General features: G+C 61.2%; 1 protein-coding gene and 1 long non-coding RNA gene across 2 annotated transcripts; both read right to left on the bottom strand.

Moving 5' to 3' along the window:
* Window positions 1-4,755: 4,755 nt before the first annotated feature.
* Window positions 4,756-8,774, bottom strand: LOC144382516 (uncharacterized). The gene is made up of 3 exons (XR_013449529.1): window positions 8,598-8,774; window positions 5,662-5,709; window positions 4,756-5,516 (listed from the first exon to the last, which is right to left on the bottom strand). It is a non-coding gene; the product is annotated as an uncharacterized LOC144382516 (long non-coding RNA).
* Window positions 8,775-12,045: 3,271 nt separating this feature from the next.
* CRABP2 (cellular retinoic acid binding protein 2) lies at window positions 12,046-16,466 on the bottom strand. The gene is made up of 4 exons (XM_036118310.2): window positions 16,216-16,466; window positions 13,123-13,301; window positions 12,869-12,985; window positions 12,046-12,471 (listed from the first exon to the last, which is right to left on the bottom strand). The coding sequence occupies exons 1-4, from the start codon at window positions 16,283-16,285 to the stop codon at window positions 12,421-12,423; spliced, it is 417 nt and encodes a 138-aa protein (XP_035974203.1). The 5' UTR covers window positions 16,286-16,466; the 3' UTR covers window positions 12,046-12,420.
* Window positions 16,467-25,445: the final 8,979 nt, after the last annotated feature.

The raw sequence follows: 25,445 nt of genomic DNA, 5'->3' as shown, positions 1-25,445 counted from the left end.
CTCCAAGTGACCCTCAGTGTACCTGGTTGGTAAAGGAGGTTAATACCCATTCCCATAAGCTTGTTCCGAAGATCAAGCAAGCCACGTGTGGGGAAGTCTTTGAAGACCATCCCCACGAGAGCCATTACACTGGAGCAAACTCTCCCATGAACACTGGTGGTGAGTTTGGGGACCACGGGGAGCAGAGATGCTCTAGAATGTTGAGAAGAGTGGTATTGATTTTCCGAAGGCAGGAGACAGTGGGTTCCAGCCTCCACGGCCTGACAGAGCCACATCGGCGCTCAGCAGGTTGTAAACAGCTAAGTGATATTTGAAGCAATGACCAATTCAGGAAAAGAAGGCCCTCCGTGGGCGCATGGAGGCCCAAATGGCCTCCTCTCCCCCTCCCCCGGGGTTGCACTGGATTACCAGGATTTTTGTGAGGCCTTTGGCTGCACTTCTTCTGTGCCCGGGCCCAGGACACATGGGCCACGTGATACCACAGTGGGCAGACACAAAGTTCAGTGGCCATCCCCAGAGATGTTCCTCAGAAAGCAGAGGAAGTCTCCGTGGGGCTTCTTGCAGAGTTCTGTCCTCTGTCTTAACTGTCGCAGATTTTTGTTAAAGACCCGGGTGAAAGCCTAGAAGCCGCATTTGTCCAATATACAGATAGAAAAAAATGAACCAGATGACGTTTAATAGGGATAAATGTAAAAATCTGCTTTTGGTTTCAAAGGCAACAGCCTAAGAAAGGAACAGTGAAGAGGAGAGCGGATCCACTGAAGACAGCCTGAGGGTCTTAGCAGACCACAGCTGTCATGAACCAACACTGTAAAATGGCTGCCCAGCCAAGTAAGCCATTAACGGACGCAGGGTGTGCAGACCAGAGGTGACAGCCCCCTTGCCCTCCGTACGTGGAGGATTGTTCTGGATACCATATTTTAAGAGGGACCTTGAGAGGTTGGAATTGATCTCAGAGGAAGAAGATGGGGCGACAAGAGAACTTGGAGTAAGGTTTCATGAAGACTTTCTCAATACACTCATGTCCCAGCTAAGCTCCAAAGCTAAAAGCGGCAGCCTCTGAGCACCACACACCCCCTGAAGAGCGTTCCCAGAGCCGCCGGGAAGGCCTCTGCACCCCGTCTACATGGGGAAGGCCACGCTGGGCTGCAGGCCAGCCCTGGAAGGCAGGCTGCAGCTTCTCCCTCCTTGGCTCAGAGGGGAAGTGTGATGCCCCCCAAGGCGAGTGGGCGTGGGCTCCCAAGAGGACCAGTCCTCAGGGGTGGGGGTCCACCTGAAGGGCACGCTGGTGTCCCACTCCTGGGCCGGGAGTTTGCTCACCTGCCCTCTGGGCCTCGCTGAGTAAGGGAAACAGACTGTGGACAGGGTTGGCGGGGGATAGAGGGGGCCCCAGGGAGGGACAGGTGAGGTTTGGTGTGCCAAGAGGACTCCATGAAAGGAGCCCCGCCTGGGGGAGGTCCATGCCTGAGGGGGGCTGACTACAGCACTGGATAAGCAACACTCACCCTGTTTCCCCCTCCTAGGAGGACAAAGAATCTCGGAGGGGGTCTGCCAGATGTCCTGAAGGGACCGGAGAGGGGGTCAGGGAGATCTCAGAGGGTCTCAGTTTGGTTACCTCTCCTCTCCCACCTTCTTTGCCTCAGAATGCAGAGCCCAGGGCATCTATCGTTAACTGAGCCCGTCCCTTTGCCTCCCTGTCCCGCTCCTTCCAGCTAGCGGGCATGGGGCTGGCATGGGCTGGCTTGGCCCTCTCTCCTCCTGGCCAGGGGGCTGATGGACAGACAGCAGGTAGGGTGGAGAGAGCACTGAACAAAGAGCCCAGTCCCTCTAGGCCACTTGGAGGCGTCAGCGTACCCTTCTGGGTTTCCTCATTCATGTATTGGAACAGTACTCACGAGCCCCTCTTGAATGCCAGGGGCACCATACGCACTGAATAAATGTTGCAAAGGAATCACGGAGGACTCATGTGGACCCCCATCTCCGGGAGCGTCTGGGCCTATCCGACACATGGGGCCGCAGAGTGTGATCCGTAGACAGGCAGGCAAAGCAGGATGCAGTGTGGTTAAAGTGGGGCCTTTGCTCTCAAGGCAGTGAGGAGCCATGGAAGGGTTTTAACCTCAGTCGAAGGGTAACCTGGTCAGATGTGCATCTTAGGAAGATCACTGCGGAGGACTGGGGTGGGGGGGCGGTGGGAGAGACAGGCAGCATGGCCCGTCACGAGGCCGATGCCCCCACCAAGCTTCGACATGATGAGACCCGAGCCCAGGAGTGGAGAGGGGGAAAGATGTGGGAATACTTAGAATGTCAGCTCCAGGAAGAGTGAGATGTGGGGATGGAGGGGGGGGACCGTGAAGACCCCCTGCTTGTGGCCTGGGGAGGTGTGCAGGGCGGGGCTCCGATTTAGAAGGATGAAGGCAGAGCAGGGCAGATGGGGGGGGCATGAGCGTGGATGAGGCTGCTCCGGGAGAGGAGGTCCAGAGACACGCTGTCCCTGTCCGTCTCTGGCCCTCCGGGTCTGGGGTTCGGTGAGCACCCCGCAAAGAGGCAGCCTTCCCGCTCCTGGCTCAGTGAGCACGGGTCTGTGCCCTGTCGTGGGGCGAGGCCACCAGGGGCCGCTGTTGCCTCAAGAAGCGCCACATCCTCCCCGAAACTGAATTTCTAAAAACTACGATTTAGGTAGTGAAGCAAGTAACATTATTGTGATCGGCCATGATTTCCACTGGAGGAGACAACTCAAGAGGTTAAGTCACCTATCCAAGACCACACAATCAGAATTCGGACGGCGCGTCCCTCTCTCCGGGAATGAAGCAGATGGTGGGGTCACAGGATGAGTCAGAGGGGACACGTGGAGAAGTCCAGTCTCTACGTCCCTCATGCTTCTCCTGTCATCTCACTCGGGGCCACTGTGGGCCACACGGAGCCAGGTGGTGACCGACCCGGGACTCAAGCCCCTCTCCCCTGGTTAGAGTTGAGTCTCTCTCTCCCACCACCACCGGCCCACCCAGCTTCGGGAGAAGCGGACAGAGAAGGACAGGGGAGCTGCTGGGGGTGCGCTGGAGGTGGGGTGGGGGGCGCGGGCTGGGCCTCCAGTGCCTGGATGTCCTGCCCACACGGAGCTCCCGGCAGGTGTTTGCTGCCCCACAGACCACACCCCGGGGCGGAGTTTGGGCCGGGGCACCCCACTGACGGAGGGCACAGACACCCCGCCGCATGCCTGGTGGGCACGCAGGCCCCCGGAGCAGTGGGGCAGGGCTGTCCAGACTACCAGCTCTTGGGGCACACCCGAGTCGGAGTCCTGCAGAGACGCCTAAACTCTCTGAGTCTCAGCATCTCATCTAAGGTGGGACAGTAATACCTCCCCGGCCTGAACCCAGATTGCTCACCTCTGCCTGCCCGGTGCAAGTGCCCGGTGCCTGGTCCTCCCCAGGAGCTCCCGTCTGCCTGTGAAGTGGAGCACTGGGTGAGGGAGGTGGGGGCGTGGGTCCTGGCGCCCGACACCTCCCGGACACCCTCACCCAGGCCTCCTGGCCCACAGGCGCCGTCTGGGAGGGAACGCACATCTTCACTGGACAAAAAGGATGCCTCACCGTTCTCGACCGCGGGCGTGCGAGTTCGCTCTCCACCAGCGGGCACAAGCAGGTCCCGTTGCTCCGCATCCTCTTGGCGCCGTCAGGTGTTTGATTTTTTCCGGCCGTGAGGTGTGTTCATTTGATACAACTGTGGAATCACAGCCCCGTGGACAAGCTCACGAGCCTCACGCGGAGAAGGAAAAGCCGGGGGCAGAACCTAAACGTTCAAAACCCTGCAAAACAGTGTGTCCTGTGGACATAGTCAAAGTATTTCTGGAAAGCAAGCGGAGGATAAAACTGAAGGAGAGGACGGCGGTCCCCTCTGTGGAGAAGGTCAGAGATACGGGGGCTCGAGAGGTGTGCCGCTGCGTGTAATAGAATTCTTGATGACGGGCGCCTGGGTGGCTCAGCCGTTAAACGTCTGCCTTCGGCTCAGGTCATGATCCCAGGGTCCTGGGATCGAGCCCCGCATCGGGCTCCCTGCTCCGCCGGAAGCCTGCTTCTCCCTCTCCCACTCCCCCTGCTTGTGTTCCCTCTCTCGCTGGTTTCTCTGTCAAATAAATAAATAAAATCTTAAAAAATTAAAAAAAAAGAATTCTTGATGACAGAGTGCATGAAGCATTTGAAAATAAATACAGAGGACGGGTCATCTTGGGCCTGTGGGGGCTCTTGGGTAAAAGGGCCCAGACTTTTCTTCTGTGGGTCCAGGAAACAGGCCTGTGAGGTGGAAGCTGTGTGGCCAGAGGCGACCAGCACCTGCTTCTGTCCTGCAGCAGGTGTTCCCGAGGGAGACAGTGCCCTGTTGTTGGTGCACAGAGCAGCCGCCTGCCGCAGGCTGGTTCACCTGGGGTCTGTCCTGAGGGCCTGGGCGGCTTCCCGCCCCGGCTCTCCAACAGTCTAGGAATGAACAGCAGTCCATCCTGATCCCAGGCCCTCTTTTGCCCTCCCTGGAGAGCCGCAGTTCCTGCCCTGAACTATTGTCAGAATGTTCTCTGGACCAACGCAAGAGGCCAGAAGTTAATTGCAGGCAGAACTTGCTTGCGTTGTGGGACCAACCAGGAGCAGAGTGGGATAAGACAGGAGGCAGCAGGGGCGCTCCACCAGCCCCCCCCACCCCACGCCCGGCCCCTGGCCAAGTAGGAGAGGGGCCCCGGGGCCCAACCTGCAGGAGCGACTCCTGCCCAGGGCCAATTCCCCCTGCTCCCCAGGCTCTGGGAGGCCTGCCCCAGCCTCCCCGCCCAGGGGGAGGCTCCGCTGGGAGCTCTTTGCTAGGCACAGGTCTCAAGATGGCATTAGGTGGAGCCCGGACACCTCCCCTGTCATCTATGGGATTTGGGGGCCACGCTGTCTCCCTGCTGGGAGTCCAGGGCCAAGGGGGGCCCACTAGGAGGGCATGTGAGGGGAAGGCCTTAGAGGCCGGCCCGGTCTGAGGAGCCTGGGTGAATGGCAGAGAAGGAGGGGCTCCGTCCGGGCAGCTCGGGGGGAGGGGAAGGTATATTTATCTTGTGAGCTGGTGGCATTAAAAATAACCGGGGGCCCCAAGTAACCCAAGCTCGGCAGCCCTCTCTGTCGGTGGAGTCGGCGTGAGGAGGAAGCGGAGCCTGAGACCAGCAGTCCTGCTCCCCCAGCCCCCAGCCCGGGTTCGCAGGGATGGGGCAGGCGGGTGCCCAGGGAGGGAAGGAGGAGGGGAGCGGGGAGCTGGGCAGGAACAATGCTGGCTCCCAGCCAGGAGCCCAAGTTGGGGGCTGAGGCGAGGGGAGGGCCGGGAGAGTTTGGTGGAGAGCAAGGGAAGAAAGGTGAGGGAGGTGGGAGCAGCCAGCGTTCCCACCCGGCCGCGCCCACACACACTCACCTGCCTGGTCCCTGAAGCCACTGGAGACCGGAGCCTGTCCTCTGGGTTCCGTCCCCTTGAAGAGCGGACGCTGCAGCGGAGGCACTTAAGTTAGCCTTGAGGAAGGGGATGGGGGCAAAGGGCAGGAGTGAGCCAGAGAGGGCTGTGGAGGGTGAATCTCTCCTCTGGCGAGTCCCCGGCCCCGGCTGGGCTGTGGCCCACGTTCTTGCCCTGCGACGGGCTGCTGGGGGGTGACCTCACCTTGCCTGTGCAGTTCCACAGTCCCTTGGCTGGTTTCTGCGTCAGGAGCTGTGATGACAGAAGGACAATTACAGGAAAGCTTGTCTGAAAAGTTTAGCCTCTGCTCGGCCGGGAGGAGAGGCCGCAGTTGAGCCCCAGGCAGCCTGAGGCTGGCAGAGGCCCCAGGGGCAGGAGAGGGCCGTCCTTCTCGGTACCCTGTCCCGCACAGCGAGCTCCAAGTGCCCACCCTGGCTCCAGAGCCCAGGCGGCCTGTGGAATGACATGCTGGGCACCTCGCAGGGGGTCAGAGAACATTTCCTCAGTGGCTGGGGGATGACGAAAGCTGTGTGAGGGATCACATTGGCTCCGGCCACCGCGGGGTCTGCGCAGAGCTGAGCAGGGGGGATAATGCTGCCTGTCTGCGAAGGGCCTGGCCTGGCCTAGCCTGGCTCCTGGCTTCGCAGGCACCCCTGAAAACAGCGATACCTTCCCCCTGTGTCACCCAGGTTGGGGAGGCCCCCAGGCTTCCTGATGCTCAGACACATCCCTGGGTGGGCTGAGATGGATGGGGGCTGGGCGTCCCACCCCCATGCTGGGCCCGGGGACAGTGGCTCTCCCTCCCCAGGCCGCTCTGGGCTGAGCCCCGGATACCCTTGCCTTTAGGCTCCTGCTGAAACTTTAGCTTATAATCCCCCACCTGAGACCGAAGGGCCCTGGCACCTGCCTGGCCTCATAATCTGTGGCCCAGAAGGAGAAGAGAGGGGCCCAGCGAGGAGCACCTGCTTGCTCCACTGCAGGGTGAGAGACAGAAAACAGACTGCAGGGAGACGAAGAGTTCTCTCCACCCTGAAGAACCCACTCCCTTCACTGGAGAGCAAGAGGGTGTGGAGGGGCCCAGCTGACACCTGCTGGGACTGAGCTGGTTTGTATTGGACCCAAGCAGCCCCCTTTTGTGGGACCAGTGATTTCTCTGCTGCCTGAGCGACCCCCCAAACAGGCCACACCCCTTTCTGGTCCTCAGTTTCCTCTCAGACAAAGGAGAGGCATGATCCCTGAGGGCCCTTCCTTCTGGGACTCTGTTCTCTGCTTCTAGAATTCCCAGCTTCTAAGATTCCACCTCGGGCGGCGGGAGGGAGGGCTGGTTGCTGAGGACCGTGCAGCTGTCTGCTCCGGCTTGAGTCACCAGCTTGAATCCCAGCCTGGCTTGACATACCTGCTCACCTCCGGGGGTGGGGGTGGGAGCTCAGACCTGAGTCCCGTCTCCTCCAGAGGCCCCCAGGTCTCCCGGGCCTTCCTCCCTGCCTTCTGATCTCCCACGCCCCCTGCAAACGGCTGGCCAGTGCCCTGGGGGCAGTTGGGAGAGGTTGGCCAAGCCTGTGAAAGGTTGGCAGAGGCGCTAGGAGTGGTCTGAGGTTTCTGGGGCGCTGGGCAGGGGCAGAGGTTAGGCAGACGTTTAAGGAGGAGGCAGAAGAATGGAGGAGATGGCCTTTGAAAGTCCCTTCCCGTTGGCGGAGTTGGGTGATGAGAAAGGGACCAGAATGTCCTGGGACTTGAGTGATGGTTCAGGAGGAGACCATGGGCTGGGGTTAAGTGGGGTCAAGCCTGTCTCACTGCCCCCTTCCGTGCCAGTGACTGGGCCAGGGGCTGACCCTGCTGTGGGGAGCGATTGTCAGGGCCCTGTGGGGAGCCTGGGGGAAGGGGGCGGGGGGGGGGGCAGGAGGAGAGGGACCCACCCTGCCCCGTACAAGCCTGCTCGGAGGAGAAGAGAAGTCTCCCTGGAGGGGAAGGAGGCTGGGAAGGGGGGTGGCAGAGACCCCAGCGGCCCTGGCGGGGGCCGGGGGGCAGGGTGCTGTCGGCCTGCCAGGTTCCTGCCGCTGCCTGGGAAGCGCCCAGCCCAGCCCAGAGATCCTTATCCAGCACAAGCACAGAACTGGTTTCTCGACTGGCAGCGCCAAGGGGGACAGGGACAGGAAGAAGCCAAGAGGTCAGGAGGGCAGCGGGCCTGCAGGAGAGGGGGGAGCGCCCGCCGGGGGACCCCTGCCCTCGCCAGAACCAGTCTCACCCAGCTCTGCTGGGGGCCTTGCTGGTGGGGGCGCAGACACTGCATCTTACTCACACCGATTCCATTTCTGCAGAGACCAAAGGGCAGCCCAGGCCCCCACTGTCCTTCTGCCTGCCCCCCATCTTTCCCAGGTGCGGCTGGCCCAGCCAGGGGAAATACCTGGTTGGACTCAGCTCCTCCCCGGCTGTTTCCTAACCCCCCCACAACACTCCAAGGCCCCTGAGGTCACTGGGGGAGGGGCAGGGAGCCAACAGGCATGGGGGGGGACCCGGGGGACCTCGGAGCCTGCTTCCTTTCATCCCCCGCCACAAAGGGCCTGGCCGCCCTGGTCCCATCCATCTTGCGCCTGCGGCGGTCCTTAGGCGGCCCTTTGTCGGGACCTGGGGTCAGAGGGCCTGACCAGCACGCCCCCCTCCTCTGACTCCCACTCCTGGGGCCCTCAGTACCCTCCCCTCCCCACTGGATTCCCCCCTCCCTGACCCCTGCGTCCCCTCGGCCAGGCCTCTCCCTCTCCTCAGCACCCTCAGGGGTTCCGGCGCCTGGCCCACTCTGCCCAGCCTCCCCGGTGGGTTCCTGCAACTTGGCTCTTCTTGCCACACATGGGCAGGGAGTTGCCTTTGGGTCCTGGGGGCCTCCGCGGCACCTGGGGCCCCGGCTTCCGCAGGCTTAGTCCTCCTCGGTCTGGCTGTGCCCTGACTCTCTTGGTTTTGACGTTGCTAGGTCAGTCTCAGCCCCATGCTCCTGTCTCTTGCAGAGTGTGTGTGTGTGTACCTCGGTTTCCCTAAGATGTTGGTGCAGGCTGTCCCAGTGTGGGTCAGGGCCCCTGCTGTGCGCGGCAGCCACCCTACCCCAGGGCAGCGTCCCACACCCCCCTCCCTTGCCCCTGCCCTCCTACCTTCTCTGGCCCTCCCGGCGGCCCTTGGTTCAGGACAAGAGGAGGCTCGGTGGCCCGGGGCCCCTCTGCTGCCCCCTCTGTGGTTGAACTCTGAGAAGCCTGACTGGAGAGAAGGTTCTGCCCACAGAATTTTGGGGATGCGAGCAGGGGATAGGGGCTCCTGTGCATTTTCTTCTAAAAGCGCTGCTGAGCAATGAAGGCCCAGGTAACGGAAGAAGAGGAAGAGGGCCTTCAGGGTGGGAGGGGAAGCTGGAGGGACTTTCTCACGGTAGGGCGAGGCTGGGCCAGATGGGTGAGGCGGCCCCTCCCTGATCCCATCTCCCGGGTCCAGGACTGTAACTTCCCTGTCATCTCAGCCTGGAGGGCGGGGAGTACAGAAACAGAGCCAGGGAGAGGGCCTCACCCTCATGGAGCCGCAGTCTGATGGGGAGACCCTGTACCAGCCCTCCAGGAGCCCCCAGTCTGATGGGGGACACCCCGCCCCTGCCCTCCAGGACTTCTCTGGAAGCAGACACATCCGTCTTCTCCTAGGCAACTTGATTCTGGAAAGAGACAAACTGGTCAGAAAAACAAGAGCAGATGCTCCAGCCACAAAGGCATGAGAAGGGGCAGGGAGAGCTTGAGTAAAGGTCCTCCAGGGTGGGCATGGGAGTCAAGCTAAGGTGGGAAGGGTGGGCTGGGGAGTCAGCAGATTGGATGGGCATCCGCGGGAGCTGAGGTCAGGGATGCGGTGGGAGGGGAGGAGGTGATCAGAACAGAGATGAAGCCAGGCCTCAGGCTGAGGAGTTAGGATGCTTCTGGATTCAGACAAACAAAACTGGCATCCAGAAAGCCCAGATTTATTTCTCTGTTTCTGAAAACAGCCCCCCCAGGACCAGAGCCAGAGAGCCACCCAGGACACCCCCCTTTCTCTCATCCCTCCTTCCTGCCTCATGCCTCACCGGTCTCCCGTCCCTGACTTTCCGCCCTCTGCTCCGGCCTCTCCTAGCCCCTTGCTGGCTCCACCCCCTCGCCCGCTTTTCTCCATTCATCTTCACCTGACAGCCAGAGGGGACCCCTAAAGCACATGTGGGATGCCGCCCCCTTTAAATCCTTCAGTGGCTTGTCATTGTTCTTGGAAGCAAATAAGAAATATGGACTGGGGCCCTCAGGCCCTTCAGGTCCCGCACATCCTGGCCCCTAAAGGCCCCTGCTGCCCTGCACTCTAGTCCCCAGACCTTGGACAGCCCCAAACTGTCCTTGGGGCCTTCACCCTGTGGTTCTCCCTGCCTAGAATACCTTCCCCTCTGCTTCACCCCACTGTGTCCATCAGGCCCCCCGAAGTTCTTTGTCCTCCCAAACACCTGTTCTCCCAACATGGCCACCTGCCCCCAGCCTAAGCAAGGTCTCCCTGGTGCTCTCTCCCTCCCTCTGCCCCCTTTCCCTCCAACACCTGCATGGGGTGCACTCAGGAATTGAGGGGTGTATTTATGCTTTCATCATCTCTTCCCACTAAAGGGCTGTGCCCTCCCGCAGGCCCCAGGAGGGCAGGGAATCTGGCCCATGGGATGCATTTCTGCGTTCCCAGCACCCAGCAGGGTGCCCGGCTCCCAGGAGACTCCCGGGAAACACTAATTGGCTATACCCATGAAAGGGCCCCCCACACTCAGAGAGGGGACCAGCTTGCCCCGGGACTCTTTACACCGTCCCCCCACTCCTTGGCCCTGACCCCTCTGCCCTCAGCTGCAGCACGTGGCCTCCTTGGGGCAGGAGCCAGACGCCTGGCCCCAGGGCACCCTGGTCTCGCAGGGAGAGGAGGCTCACCTGCCACACACAGGCCGTGAAGCGTGACCAGTGGCCGTCAGCACTGCTGGTGGGAGAGGCCGCTTCGGGCCAGGCGGGAAGCCAAGCTCTGGAGAAGCGCTGGGTGCCCCTGGGCGAGCAGGTGGCATGCGCAGGGGAGGAGCTCATGCAAGAAGGGCTAGGGCCCACGTCTGGAATGGCCGCTAATACTGGTCTGCACGGTAGTCTGCGCAAAAAGAGGGGCTGTGGCTAAGGTGAGTTTTGTTTTGTCTTATTGTTTCTGAACAGGGCCTGACATAATACGGCTTATGTTTTGAAGGACCACCCCCCTCCTGCCTCCTGGCCGCATCTTGGAGGGTGGGTCAGAGAGGTAGGACCTTGGCTTTGTGGGGGCTTACTGTTGCTAAGTGCTATGTACTTAATGAGATTTATTTAACTGCTACAATGCCTTTGCGAGGTGGACGTTCTATATGGTTGCTGGATTATAGATGAGAAGTCTGAGAAAGCAACTCTTCTCACAGAGAAGTGCTCCTTCCCAAGCCCCCGGGCTCTGCCCCACCCGTCCCTCCGCAGGCCCCTCGCCCTGTCCCCCTGTCTGCAGCAAGTGGGCGGAGGACAGTCATGTGACCCCGCAGAACCAAACCCCTTCTGGCATGAAGGTGTGGACCCTGGGAGAGAGTCTCTCTTTTGGGGGGACCCCAAGCTGTAAGCACGTGAGCTTGGGGCATCTGAAGTCAGTTTTCCGCGAGGTAGGGAGGAGTTCCGTTTGACAGGGTTGAATGTGGCCGGTGCACAAAGGAAACAGAAATGAGCAGGACGGGGGGCAGGGGAAGCCGCTGGCCACCTTGGCTGGGTCTGGCTGGCCCCCACGGACACTCCCCAGCAAACAAGCCATTAGATTACAGAACGAAGGCTCGGAGAAACTGAGTAGCTTGTCCAAGGTCACGGAACGAGCAAGTGAGAGAACCAGGACAGGAACCTCTCTTCCAACACTTGTGCTCACTTGCCCCCACAAAGCCATGAAGACGGACGAGCAGGCCAGGCAGGCCCGTTAGAAGGTGCTGCGGTATGAGACCAGGTGGGCCGGGAGAAGGCCCGGTGGAGGGCCCTGGCCTGCGGAAGGAGGGCAGGCACTGGAGATGACCGTGGAGCTTGGGAAGACGCAGTAGAGCCTTGACCTGAGCGTGGAGGCGTGGGAAGGTGGGGGGGAGCCGGCAGAAGGGGTGTGTAGGTCTCAAGGCCGAGATAGTCGTGTCTCAGAACCAGAGGGCGGGCAGGACCGGAGTCTCATCAGGAGACCCGGGCGGGAGCAAGGCCAGCCCGTGGGTGTTGGTGAGCTCATCTGGAACCATGTGGGAGGCCAAGGCCAGGCCTGGGGTCACCCACGGATTGGAGTTGGAGGAGAGAAGGAACATTGGAGGAACGTGTGGGAGAAGGTGGGAGTCAGCTCCTCGGAGCCTGGCCCCCCTGCTGAGAAGTCCAGGACTAGCCTTGGGAGCCAGGGCAGTGCAGGAGGCTGCAGGGGTGGGCAGGGGGTGAGGGGAAGGCCCCCTCCGCCGCGGCCCACCTGTCCTGCTGTGGACACCATGCTTCCCACACCGTGCTTCAGACGCAAAGTGGAACTCAGGCGACTCATCTGTCCCCTTCCCAAGGAGCCAGAGACAAGTTGTATTTTTTTAAACATTTTAATAAAATTAACCAATAAATATTCTACACTGTGTCGGCTACAGGGACAAAGAGCGGAAGCCAGAGGGCCGTCTTTCCCACTGGGGCCCTCAGGTCCCCTCCCAGAAAGAGAGGCTGTGCTCTGGGCTGGTTCGGGACTGCTGGCTGGGGAGGGGGAGTGATTCTGGAAAGGGTGATCTGGGCTCTTGCCATCCAACCCTGAGCTCGGCTGGAGGCATCCCAGCATCCCCAGAAGTGAGGGGTGGTGAGGGGAGTGAGGGGAGAGCTAGCCTAGAAGGAAGGAGGGAGGGGCAGTGAGGCAGGGAGCGTGGAAGGGTGGGCTGGGGGCTCTGGCAGCTCTTGGACTCACAGCTGCTCACTCTCGGACATAGACCCTGGTGCACACGATATCATCCGCCGTCATGGTCTGGAAGGACACAAGTCAGAAGTCATCGTTAACCTGGAAGGTTCGTGGTCCCTGTGGCTTCGGGGACCATACCTACTAGATTCAGGACCAACAGGCAGGAGCTGGTCCCCACATGCCCTGGTGTCACAGGAGGGAGGATGGTGATAGAGCTCCAGGGCTCTGTCCTCTACCCTCCCCCCCAGGCCAGGAGGGTCGTCGCCCAGAGGAATGCTGGGCCTCTCGGTGTGCATCCGCTGTATGCGGAGGACCATGTCCTGGTCACAGAGCGGCACTGTCCGGCCCAGCAGCCCCCTCGGGAGGCGGGGGACCAGTACAGTTGATCTTGAACCTCCTGCGCCCTGGAGTGTCCCAGAAAACCCCCGAAGGCGGCGCTGGACTGGTAGGAGGCAGGCCTTACCAGGACCAGCTCCCCGTCAGTGGTCAGCTCCCTGGTCCAGGAGGTCTTGGGGCCCTCTCCCTTCAGAAGCCTCTGCTCGCAGACCATTTTGTTCTCGCTCTCCCAGTTCACCAGGCTCTGCAAGAGAGAGGCCATGTGAGCGGGGCCCGCAGCAGCGAGAGAGAGGGACTTTCTCCACTGGGAATGGAGCAGAGAATCCAGGAAAAGACTGGAAAATGGCCAGGCAATGGATGCCATGACCCCGAGGGACTCACCTTACAGGGCCTCCCGTCCACAGTCTGCTCCTCAAACTCTTCTCCGATCTTGAAGTTAATCTCCGTGGTGCGCACCGTGGTGGAGGTTTTGATGTAGAAAGTATCTCCCTCCTGTTTGATCTCCACGGCCGGCTTGGACGCTGCAGCCACGGCAATCTTCCTCAGCATCACATTCACCCCTGCAGGGAGAGGAGGGAGGCTCACCTTCAAGGGCGCTCCGGGCCCCTGCCTCACCCCTCCCCAGGGCCCAGCTTGGGCAGAGCGGCAGCACCCCGTGGGGTCCCACCTTGCTGACCAGTAGGCCCGGACCCCAGTGTTCTCGGGGGCAGCCTCTCCCCACTCCCCTCACCCAGCAGCCATCCTCACCTTGGCCCGGTTCACCTCACTTGTGGCCCTTTATCCACCCTGCTTGCGACCCTCTGCGGGGGGTGGACCCATCAGAGTCACTGTGTCTTCACCCCGGGCCAAGAGCAGGCCAGACCCTCCCCGGCCAGGCCTCACCACTCCTGTCCCGGAAGTTAGGGCTCGTCTCCTTTCTGCCTTATGCACCTCCCCTGTCTGGTGCGAGCTCAACCTTCCTTTACCCCATCGCTGTCCCTCTCCTCAGTGAGGAGCAGGGACTCTCAGCAGGTGATGAGCTGGGGCGCTGTTCCCCTCTACAGAATGGCCCCAGCCTGGGGAAGCCAGAGGCTCTACAGGAAGATCCACTGGACCCTGACATCCACCTGGCTCAGCCTCCCTTGCAGGCCAGGTGACCCTGGGCAAATGGGTGGCGCGTGTGGGACCCAGAAACACAGCGCTAGGCACACCTCTTCTTATAGCTGCTATTATTTTTACTGGGAAAAGGAAACCAAAGAAAAAGCCAGAGCTGAGGTTCAAAGTTCCCTGCATCAGACCCTTGCTTGCCCGGCCTCCTGGCGGGCTCCCATGCCCTTCTCCCCTCAAGGGACAGACAGGGACCCCGTTCCCTCCCCCCCAGTATGTTCCCTACTCTAGGATCACCCTGAACTCAGGTGGTCAGGTCTTGTTCAGGCTCTGTGGATTCAGAGTCCCTGGGCCTGTCCCCCACATCCTTCCCCAAACAGGGCCCCTCTTCTTTGCTTCCCAGTCATGAGGAAGGGTGGAGAAGCCAGGAGAGCAAGAAGACAAGCAGGCAGGAAGGTCTTTCTGGCCGGGGCCAGGTCTAAGCATCATCAGCCCACTTCACCTGCCTGGTGCACCCCCTCTCCCGCAGCTGGAGCAGAGACCTTCAGGGAAGCAATGGGTGGGGATGAGGGGGCCAAGCAGGGCTGGGTCAGGCAAGAGGACTCCCTGGGTTCCTAGAGAAACAAATCCTCTTTTCCCTTGGCACTGAAACAGACCCACTCTGTTCCAGAAAGAAGGGAGCAGGAGAGCAGGAGGACGCCCCCAGCAGCCCCAGGAACCCCCTTCTGGGCTGTTGATCTCCTGGGTCCAGGGAGAGGTTCTCAGATCCAGTGGCCTTGGCAGGGCAGACACACCCACCCCATCTTCCCCTGGAAGCCCACCCGACACTGCCTACCTTTTTCATCTTTCCTGTTACAGGAGCAGAACCTGCTCATGCACCCTGCCTACTGCACTGGGTGGGACAGGTTTCTCCCAAACACCTGAGCTTTCCTCACCAGGAGAGGGATACTTGACTTGGGCAGAGGGGGCGAGCAGGGGCCGAGGTTCCTGCAGGGGCAGGGCTGGGTTCCAAGGAGATGCCACTCCAGCCAGGGCTGTTTGTCTAATGGGTCTGTTTTCAATCTGCCCCCAGCAGGGCTTGAGGAGGGCACGTGGCTCGGAGAGACCCCGCAGGGAGGACAAACAGACCAAAGACAGACAGACAACAGGACTGGGCTTTGGCTCTTATTCTCCAGCTGGGCCTGTGGGTGTGCCGGGCCACCTCCTGCTTCATCCGCTGGGGAGAGGGGCCAGAATCCAGAGGTGGGGAGGGAATGGCATCTAGGCTTTCTGAAGGGAAAATGTTTTGGCGTTTAAGCGCAGCAAGTGGAGAGCGGGAAAGACAGGGCTTGAGGAAGTCTCGTGGTTAGACGAAAGAACTAATGGCAAGGAATATGGAAACAGCATTCCAGACCCTTCCCAGGTCCAGACTCAATCCTACACCCCACCCTGCACAAGGTGTGCCCCCCGCCTCCTCCCACTCAAGGGGGGGGTCACCGTGTTCAGTCCAGAAATCCAGGGCTGCAGGGCTCCTGGGCGGGGGGGCTTCCCCATTGCTGAGGTCCTTAACTCACCCCCCTCTCTTCCCAGAGCCCCTCCTGGCGATCCCACTCTCTACCCCTCCCCACACACCAGAGGGCACACAGAGTTGGGAAAGGCAGTCAGAGGAGGTTTAACTTTACCCCACCTTTAACCAACACACCCAGCTGGGCTGCAGCAGGTCTGGGGTGGGGGAGGGAGACAAGAACTGGGATTTTCGGAAATGGGGGGTTGGGGTTTCACACGAAACCATTTGTTGAAATCTAAGAAAGTGATAATTATCCAGAGCGACTGAGGACTTTGGAGCTGCCCGCTGTAGGAAAATATCTGTGTCACAGACGGAGGGTGGGGGCACAGCGTGGAAAGTGCTGAACGGGGAGGGAAGGGGCAACCGTGAGAGCTGGGCTGGCGGATCACCTGGAGGGTGGAGCGTGGCGCAGAGGGATAAGGAACCTGCCCCCGAGCTGGGCTACTGGTTGTGGGGTGGGGGCAAAGAGGGTGGAACGGCTCCGAGGGGCTGGCTGAGTAAGGACCCAGGCCCCCAGCCTGGGTGCAGGGTTTGCAGCTTCTGAACTGCCCAGAGCTCCCGGCCCCACCCCCAGGGATACCGACCTCGTGCTTCTGGTTTCTACTTGGTTCACAGGCTGGTCACTGCAGGAACTAGCATGGGGGCGGGGGGCGAGGGGACGCCCCGCGGGAGAAAGGATCTAAATGTCCGAGCCCCGAGCCCCCCATGCAAGCGTTCGGCCCCTTTTCTTGGGGACGCAGACACCCAACCTCCCGCGCCTTGACGCCCGCCCTGCTTTCTTTCTCGTGCAGGAGGACTCCGGCGCCGCCCTTGGCTCCCCGGGAGCTCTAAAATCTCCTTACCCAGCACTTTGAGCAAATCCTCGAAGTTTTCCGATCGGATGATCTTCCAGTTGCCGGAGAAGTTGGGCATGATGGAGGCGCGAGTGGCGATCCCCTTAGATGCTTTGGGTGGAGCACTGGACGCTGAGTCTTTTAGTCACAAGAGATGTCGCGGTCGCCTTCGCCTGGTCGTGAGACTCAGGACAGGACACGTCCCAGGACAACCCCAGAGTTGGCTTGGGCTCCCGCGCGGGCAGCTTTTATACCCTGAGCGGGGCCCGCCCCTGCCCGAGAGAAAGAGAGGCAGAGAGAGAGAGAGAGAGAGAGAGAGAAAGAGAGAGAGAGATGGCCCCGCCTCCCGCCCCGCCCCCACCCCACCTGGGGGGCCCTCAGGCCCCGCTCCCCCGCCTCTGGATCTGGCCCCCCGTGGGCGGGTCCGGGGCTAGCGGGGGGCCGAGGCAGCTGGCTCCCGCGCGAGGGGTGGCTGGGGAGGCGACACGGGCAGAGCGCTCTGATTGGGCTCTCCGCCGAGAGGAGGGGGCGCCGGGCCCGGGGCGCAGATACTCAGGTCTCACGTCCCCAGGGTCACGGCTGGCTTGGTCCCCCCCCCTCCCCAACCTGACTCGGTGCGTTCGACTCCTTGGCGCCGGACACCCGGCGACACTACCAGCGGGCGAACCCCGCTCCGAGCCGGCGCTAGGGAAGAGGCGGGCGGCCGGGCTCGGCTCCACCGAAGCCTGAACTGGGTCCAGCGTGACCGCCCCGAGCTCAGAGAGCGGCCGGGGAGGCCAGGGGTGGCTGGGCCAGGCACCCAAGTGGGGCAACGGCGCCCCCTGCTGGAGAGGCTCGAGGGGGTGGGAGGGAGCGGCCCCCCTACCCGCGCAGGCCTCCCCGGGGTTCAGGGCTGCCGCAGTGCCGGGGGACTGAGGACGTTGGCGTGGAGAGACTCCTTCCTCTTAATGAGCTGGGCGGGCATCGAAGGGTTAAGCAGGAGCCCCGGGCGCGAGGCTGGGGCGGGGGGCAGAGGTCACTGCCAATCACTTGACACGAGCTCTTTATTAAGGCGCTTTCTCCGTCGCTTGGCTCCCCGAACCCCCAGGGGATCGCAGCAGGCGGCAGGGAGGGGAGGCGGGGACGGAGGCGTGGAGCCCCGGCGCGCCGCGCTGCCACCCAGGTTGGAGGGAGACTGGGTGCCCCGGGAAGGGGTGGAGCGGGGTCTCGGGTGTCACAATCCCGCGCCGTCCAACGGGCAGAAGGAGCGGCCGCCCCTCCGCCAGCTGCTTCGAAGCGGGAGATCAAAGGAGGGGGCAGGGCCCAGCTCCCCGCCGAGACCCCTGTGGGGAGGGCTGGGAGCCCGAAACAGAAGGAGGTCAAGCGGGGAGCCCCGGAGACTGGCCGGGAGATCCGAGGCCAACGGGCAGGCGGCGCTCAGGGTTGCTGCGGCCCAGCGGCCCTCGGCTAAGGCGTGCACGTGGCCCCGCTGCCCGCACCGCCCCCCCCCGCCCCCGGCCCCGCCCAGGACTGCGCTCCCAGCTCCTGGCGAGGCGGGCAGGAAAAACGCCACATCTGGTCCTGGCGCTGGCCCCTCCCCGCCAGCGTGGCCACGGGAGGAGCAGAGGACAGGCTCATTGAGGTCCTGAACCCTTTTCGTTAGAGCCCTGGAACGGTCTAGCGTGTTGGGGGCCTTGGCTGGGGAGGCGTCGGAAGAACAGAGCCAAAGCAGAGGGGCTGGAGGCTTCACCAAAGACTGGAGAAGGCTGGAGCCTCTGCGCTGTAAAGAGGGAAATCTCTGAATAATGCATGTGTTGAAACAGGAAAGCAGCTCGGGTGCCCCTGAGCGGGAGGGATGGAGGTGCTATGATAGAAGGGACTCGATGCACCACCACCCCCACCGCAGGGGGAGGCGATCACCTGTCAGGTTTGCAGAAGGGAGCTGGATGCTTCAGCCTGGCTTTAGGGTTCAGGGTTTGTGTGGGAGGGCTCATCTGGGGGTGGGGGTGGCCTGGGCTTCTGGAAGTAGGAGGGCAGCAGGTCGGAGCTCTTTGAGGAAGGACAGACAAAAGCAGAGGTGGGAGGTGGTGGAGGGAAGGGGGTGGTCCCTGGGGGGTGCTTGCAGCCCGCCCCGTGTTCCTCCCCCAGCGGCAGGCTCTCGCTGCTGTAGGTAAAGGGAGGGGGATTAGGTTCTGACAGTGAAATCAGGCTCCTAGCCAAAGGGATGAGGAGAGGCTTGGGGGAGGGACCATGGCAGGAACCCCAGCACCCCTCCTTCCGCCTCACTGCCCCCACCTCCTCCACCAGGTCAACCTGCCCACCTCCTCTCCACACCAGCCCTCTCGAGCCCCCAGCCTGAAGGGTCCAGTCCTCGGCTCAGTGGGTATCTTTCCTACTGCAAAAGAGAAGGGCCAGCCCAGGCCCTCTCCCCCACAAGCCTGGTGACTCAGGATGTTAAAACCTCACCCAAAAGACGGTCATCAGGAGGCCAGACCTACAGGAGCAGAGGGGGGATGTGGTCTGGCTGAGGATCCTGGGGAGGCTGGAAAGGGGGCTCCCTGGGGTGGGGGCAGGGAGGTCTGGGCCCACTCCCCTCTCTTCACTTCCTCACTCCCCCCACTGGCCTGGCGGCCAGAAGTTCCAAAGAGACAGAAGTAAGACAAAGGGAAGTCGGGCTGGGAGGGGAATTTTTTCCAGATGTGAGTGTTTGTGGTTTGGCAGCTCTGGGCCTGAGCTCCAGCCCCTGCACCCCAGGCCTGGCTGAGGGAGGTGGGAAGAGGGTCTGGAGCAGGGTGCCAGGAAGCAGGTCTCAGCTTCCCGAAACCCTGTTTGCCCACGGGAGCATAGGGCGGGCAAGTGGAAGGGGCTTAGGGAAGATGCAGGGGAAGGGGATTGGGGGACACTGTGGGTGGGATAAGAGGATTGGGGGATGGGAAAGGAGGCTAACAGTGGAGGATGGGGGAGCCTAGGGGCAGGGAGCAGGCCGGGAGCCAGGCGGCGGGGAGGGGCTTAGCCCCTGTCAGTCACCCGGTCACAAACAACTGGCTTTAATTTCCCGCCAGGATCAATGAGAAGGAATTTCCTAGTGTCGCTGGCCTTTTCATTAGGACCAAACCAGACGCAGGTCAGCCCTGGGCAACCCATTCTCCCTTTCTAGGAACCTTGGTCATACCCCTGTCGGGGGCTCCCCCAGGAATTTGGGGGGAAAGGTGCAGAGTTGGTGACAAAAAAAAAGGTGCAGAGTTGGTTGCTCTGGGGGAACAGAGGCAGAGTGGGGGTGGGGTAGGGAGGAAACAGGCCTGAGAGCTAGGCAAGGAACCTTCTGGGGCTTTGTTCCCATGGTAGTGAGGCTAAGAGGAAAGTGGCTGGCTTTGCAGCAGAAGGAATGGAGGTGGGCACGCTTCTGGCTGGGTAGAGGAGCGTGAGCATGAGTGCACGCGGATGTGTGCACGATGGAGGGGTGGGGGGCTGGGGGAGAGGAGCTGCCCCTACCCCTCTCCGCCACTCCCCTGAGGATGGGGCAGGAGGGACCACCCGCCCAGCTGGGGATGGAGAGAGTGGGAGAGTCATGAACCCCTTCCCCTCCCCCCCAACCGGGACAAGGAGATTCTCTGGCCAAGTTCAGCACTTGGAGAAGCGCCTCACCCCGAGCAGTGTTATTGCATCTGCTGGGTCACAGAGTTTGCGGGCTGGGAGTCCTGTAGAAATTAAACCCAGGTGAGGCTGGACACTGGGTCTCTGCCACTCAGCAGAGGGGCAACAGAACAGGCAGAATTCTGCCGGGGCAGGGAGGGGGTCTGAGAGTAGAATAAAGGAGCTAAGAGTGCCTGGGGCGGGACAGTGGTGTCCCCTGGTCCCCAAGCCCTCAGGATTCCATGCGGCGCAGTGTGAGCTCAAGCATCCTGCCTCCTGGTCCGGTCTGACCCTCAGTACAGAGGGGAATGTTCCATTCTTGTCTGTCTGCCTGGGCTCAGGGACCCAGCCCTTTTCAAATCTGGTAAGGCCTGGCCCGGATTCTCCCCACACCAGATTGCTGTTAGAGCAGGGAATAGGGCTTCCCGCCAGCTGGGAGACCGGGTCAGAGACCTGGAAAGCAGGCAGAGTCCCTCCAAGCCGGGGAAGGTGCAGGCAGGGAATCCTGAGTGACTCTGAGGGGCAGCTGGACCGGAAAGGAGGGGTGGCTGGGATCTCCAGGGCCAGCCCCAGGCCGCGGTGAAGGAGGCAGGGGTGGCGGGCAGGGTCAGAAGCTCGGGTGGGAGGAGGGCTGCCGGCTCCGGGAGAAATCACAGAGCAGGGTCTATGCAGCAGCCAGGCGGCCAGGCGGCTCCTCTGTTGTTCTGGGCTCTGCTGCCTGGTTCCCAGCTCAACGCTCTCCTCGGGGCTGGGCCGGGCACGCCGAGCTGGGCAGGCGGGAGCGAGGAGGTGTGGACGCCCTGGCTGAGGACGTGTCCAGACTGAGTCTTGTCCCCCGAGAGAGGCCCCTGGCTCTGCTGGCCTCTTCAGGGGGCAGCACGGGGGGGGGGGCGGGCAGCCGCGGGAGAACCTGGAGACCCTGCCCACAGGCAGCCGGCGCACTGCTCTTGCTCTTTGACCCCTGGGTGCTGGCTTCTCTGTCCTGCTCCCTTTGTGCCAGCACCCGGACTGGTGCTTCCTGCTGGCCTGGCAGAGGGCATCGCCTCTTGTCCCGCTGACGCCACGGCCCGTTTCCCTAGCCTGCTGCAGGGACAGGCACCAACGTCCGGCTCCCTTACTCTGGAGTCCTGCTTTTTAGAGAACCTCCGAGGTAGAGGTGGGAATCCAGTGTGGCCGGCTCTGTTGATGGCAACTGCCAGCATCTGGAGCTGGACGGGCCTGGCCCTGACCCTGGCCAGCCGTGGCCCCCATCTCCCCTCCTGAAGGACTCCCCCCCAGCCCCCTTCCCCCAGGGCAGCACTGCTGGATGGAGAAGCCAGGCAGCACCGTGACCTGCAGTTAAACTCTTGGCTTTTATGAGCCAGTGACTGGGGCCAGACCCCTCCGCCATTCCCACCCCCTGCCCTGCACTGTCCCTTAACCCCTGGCAGCCTAGGGCAGGAAAGGGACGGCCGGACAAGTTTGGCAGGCTGAACACCTGGGTTTGCAGGGTACCTGGGGACAGTGGCTAGCCCTGGAAAAGAGGGACAGCCAGCAAACCATGAGAGACGATGGACTCTGAAAAACAAACTGAGGGTTCTAGAGGGGAGGGGGTTGGGAGGATGGGTTAGCCTGGTGATGGGTATTGAGGAGGGCACGTTCTGCATGGAGCACTGGGTGTTATGCACAAACAATGAATCATGGAACACTAAATCTAAAACTAATGATGTAATGTATGGGGATTAACATAACAATAAAAAAATTAAAAAAAAAAAAAAAAAAAAGAGGGACAGCCAGCAACCTAGCCCAGGACCTGTTCTGGGGAGCCCAAACCGTCTCCCAGATGCCCCCTCTCCCGCTCCCTGAGGATGGGAAACCGAAGAAGAGCCGGGGGTCCAGGGAATCCCTCTCCCCATTGAGATGATCTGGGGTTTCTGGCAGAAGAAAGAAATCAGCAGGGCTGCAGACTGGGTGGGTGCTCTGCTTCCTCTCCGGCCTGAAGTGCAGAGGGTGGGCACCGGGCCAGAGAAGTGGACTCCGGGATTGAAGAGGAAAGGGGCAGGGGGGAGGGGAGAAGGGCAAGGTTCCCAGAGAAGAGACAGGGGGGTTTGAGGTACTGGATAAGGCTAGAACGAGGGCACTGGACTCACGGTCCCTGGGAGCAGGGGCAGGATAACAGGAGCGGATGGCTCAACCTCAGGAAGGAGGTCAGTCAGCTTAGGGAGGAGTCCTCCTCCAGGCTCCTCGGTGCTCCCAGTGCAGCGCGCCTCCAGACCATGATACCCCGCTGTCTGGGCCCCCGCCTGGCTCCAGGGAGGAGGCCAGAGCCCCTATTAGGTTCCCCCAACCCCAGGGCTCTTCCTGCTGCAGACCAGGCCCAGGGTTCCTTAGGGCCAGTGGGCCAGACTCCCTAGAGACAGAACCAGAGGTGCAGGGGATTTGAGCCGAGTGAGGGAGGGCCTCAGAAGTCCTTGCCCCCACACCCCCATCTTGAGTGGGCAGGGACTTAAGGGAGACAAGAGTTCAGAGTCAGGCCCCTTCGCAGGCTAGAGCCTTGTCCTTCCAGTGACCCTCCCCCCCCATCCCTGCTCCTCCTTAGAGCTGGCTAGAGAGATAGGCGGTGGGGGAGGCCCCAGACTGACCTAGCCCTAATGGCTTTCCCTGGGCAGCATGAACAAAATGGGAAAAAGATGTGTGAGGTGGGAAGCTCTGATTTCCTTTCTCCTGCAGGCGCCGGCTCTGGAAAATGTTAGCTGTCAAAGAGAGACTGAACAGTCTCCGGCCACCCCCCGCCCACCCCGTCTGCCAGGGGCCCCCAGCCTGCCCAGAATCCCAGAGGGCACGGGGCTGGAGCCTAAAAATCTTGGCCAGGCTGCCCTGCCGAAGCCCCACCTGCCCTGCCTGCATCTCCTCCACCGACCTGGGGCATCGAGTGGCGGGGTGAGCCCTGCTTCCCCCCAGGGCCCTGGCTGCCCAAGCCGCCCGTCTGGGACCAACCTGGGGGGACATCCAAGGGGGAGTTTTGGCACTCAGGGATCCGCAGGGACACGTCCCTGTCCCTGGGGGATCAAAGCAGCCAGCCAGAGTCTCCTGGATTTCGTCGCCCCCTGCCTCCTAAAGCCCCGAGCTCTGGGACTGTCAGCCTCAGCCTTCCAGGTGTCCAGATGATCTGGATTTCTGGTGGGCCTGTCTTCCCACTGAGCCCGCGGGCACTGGCCCGGAGAGGGAGCCAGCCTGCGTCCTGGACACTCGCAGGCCTTTCTCGCTGCTTGTGGGTAGTATGGTCTCTGTGGGCCAAATCCCCTCTTTTGAGCTCCCAGACCTCCTGGGGCTAGGCCTCCAGGAGCCCCAGAGGAGAGCCCAGAGGAGGCACTCTGTGCCTCGGCTGGAGGGTGTGGAGGAGGGGGGGGTCCTAGCCTAGGAAGAAGCCACGGGACCCGGCCCTTTCTCCAAGGCCCCTCTGCCCCCTTGGCAGCTCACCCGCTCACCCCTTCAGGAAGCCTCCTGGACCTGCCCACTCTCCCAGCCCAGCCCTGAGCCCCAGCCCCGGCCTCGAGCTGCCAGGCTGGATTATCTGCGTCTGCCTCCCTCTGGGTCCTGGGTGTGGGCTCCATCTCCCTCCCGGGCTCCAGGGCAGGGGCAGTCCCCCTTCTTCCTCCTTTGGTTATGGTTGGATCCGTCTCATGGCCTCCTTCCAGAAAAGCGACCGGACAGGATTCCATAGGGTAGACGGGAATGATGAGACGAGACCGACCCTTCCTTGGGGGAAGCTGCTCTGGCTGAGGGATGCCTGGAGCTGCCTGGAGCTGTGACGGGGGGGCAGGGGGGCAGGCCTGGCAGAGAGGGATGAGAGAGCCACCCCTGTGCTGCCTCCAGTCTGGCTGATTCCAAAGCTTTGCTCTTAAACCCTTCAGAATGGAATTTGGTTGAGCCTGGAAGACGATTAAGGTGTTTACCTTTCCTGGCCAAATTCTTAAAACTACCTCCTCTCTCCCCACCTCTCCCCCTACCCCTACCTCTCTCAAAATCCCACGTGTCACATACACCCTTTCAAAGAAAGCCCAGAGTTGGTGGTGTCCCTCAGTGAAGCTAGAAAGCATACATATTAAAGAAAACAAGCAAGCCCAACTGAGTGGTGGGGTCAGAGAGAGGGGGCAAGACCTGAGCAGGGGCTCTGAAGGCAGGCGGCTTGGGCAGCCAGGGCCTCGGGGGGGAAGCCCGGCTCACCACGCCACTCGATGTCCCTTACCCATTTCATCACTGCCTGGAAGAGATCTCACAATCTGACTGTCTGCCCAGAGGCTGCAGCCAATCCCCACCCCTGACCACACTGGGTCCTGACCCCCGAGGGCGCGAGCGCTCCCTGAGCGCTCCGTGATGGGTGGGCCGTGTGTACAGAGCTCAGATGAGAGTCCAAAGGCCGAAATGTCAGCTTTGATTTAGACATTTGTCCAGGGGGTGCCTGGCAGGCTCAGTCAGAAGAGCATGCTACTCTTGATCTTGGGGTCGGGAGTTCGAGCCCCATGTTGGATGTAGAGCTTACTCAAGAAAAGAAATGAAAGGAAATAAAATAAGCACTTGCTCAGGATCAATCCCACCAAAGATCATCCATGTGTGGGAAGCTGATCTGTCCCAAATTAGGCCACTTGCCAGCTCCACTGCTCGGGCTCCTGGCATGTCTTGCCTATAAAGCAAGAGCTCCATGGTCCTCTCTGTCCCGGTTCTCTCCCCTCACAGCAGCCCGGGGGGTGGATGGGGGGCATCTTCTATACCCTAAGTCAGTTCAAACCACTCCTTTGCTCAAAACCCTGCAGTGGCTCCCATCTTGTGCAGATAGAAGCCGAGTCTTTCCAATGGTCTAGAGGCTCTGTAGTTTGTGCTTACATGTCCCCTGCTCACTGACCCCATTCCTACCCCCTTCCCCTTGCCTCACTCTGCTCCAGCAACACTGGCCTTGCTGCTCCTGAATACGCCAAGTGTACGCCTGCCGCAGGGCCCTTGTACCTCTCGCTTTCTCTGGAATGTTCTTCCCCAGATGTTTACATGACGGGTTTCCTCACTTTGTTCAGGCCTCTGCTCAAATGTCCTGCCCTCACAAAGGTCTTCTCTCAACAGCCCATCAACAGTCCTATGTGCACGTGTATCTGCCTGCCTCCTTACTGTCCTTCACAGCACTCATCAGCCCCCACCGCAAGGGAGCCCCTGTAGATTTGCTGGGCCTACAACAGTGTCTGGCAATAGCTGGTAACCGTTTCTGGAACAAAAAATGAAAAGTAAGCACATGACTTCAGCCAAAATCAGTGACTGTGAGGCTGAAAGAAATAACTGATTGTACCTTTCGTTAGTACTCTTGTTCTTAAGATTTTTTATTTATTTGAGAGAGAGAGCGCGCACGAACACAAGTGGGTGGGGGAGCAGCAGAGGGAGGGGGAGAAGCAGACTCCCTGCTGAGCAGGGAACCCGATGTGGGGCTCGATCCCAGGACCCCGGGATCATGACCTGAGTCGAAGGCAGACGCTCAACCGACTGAGCCACCCAGGTGCCCCAGTCCTCTTTTTTTTTTATTTAATTTATTTAACTGTCCTGGATAGGTGCATGAAAGAGGTACTCTGCAAAAATCAGGTCTGCAAACGAGACTGGCCCTTCCC

This window comes from Halichoerus grypus, chromosome 7, assembly GCF_964656455.1.
Source record: "Halichoerus grypus chromosome 7, mHalGry1.hap1.1, whole genome shotgun sequence".
In the NCBI taxonomy this organism is placed as follows: domain Eukaryota; kingdom Metazoa; phylum Chordata; class Mammalia; order Carnivora; family Phocidae; genus Halichoerus; species Halichoerus grypus.
Note: the sequence above shows the minus strand (reverse complement) of the source record. Positions and strands in the feature narration are given on the sequence as shown.

What these genes read in the sequence shown, in the direction of transcription:
- CRABP2 (XM_036118310.2), bottom strand. Translation starts at nt 16,285, where the DNA reads ATGCCCAACTTCTCCGGCAACTGGAAGATCATCCGATCGGAAAACTTC. An exon ending in TGGACGGGAGGCCCTGTAAG is followed by an intron (nt 12,986 to 13,122) that starts GTGAGTCCCTCG and finishes TCTCTCTTGCAG; the next exon opens with AGCCTGGTGAACTGGGAGAG. An exon ending in CTGACGGGGAGCTGGTCCTG is followed by an intron (nt 12,472 to 12,868) that starts GTAAGGCCTGCC and finishes GTGTCCTTCCAG; the next exon opens with ACCATGACGGCGGATGATAT.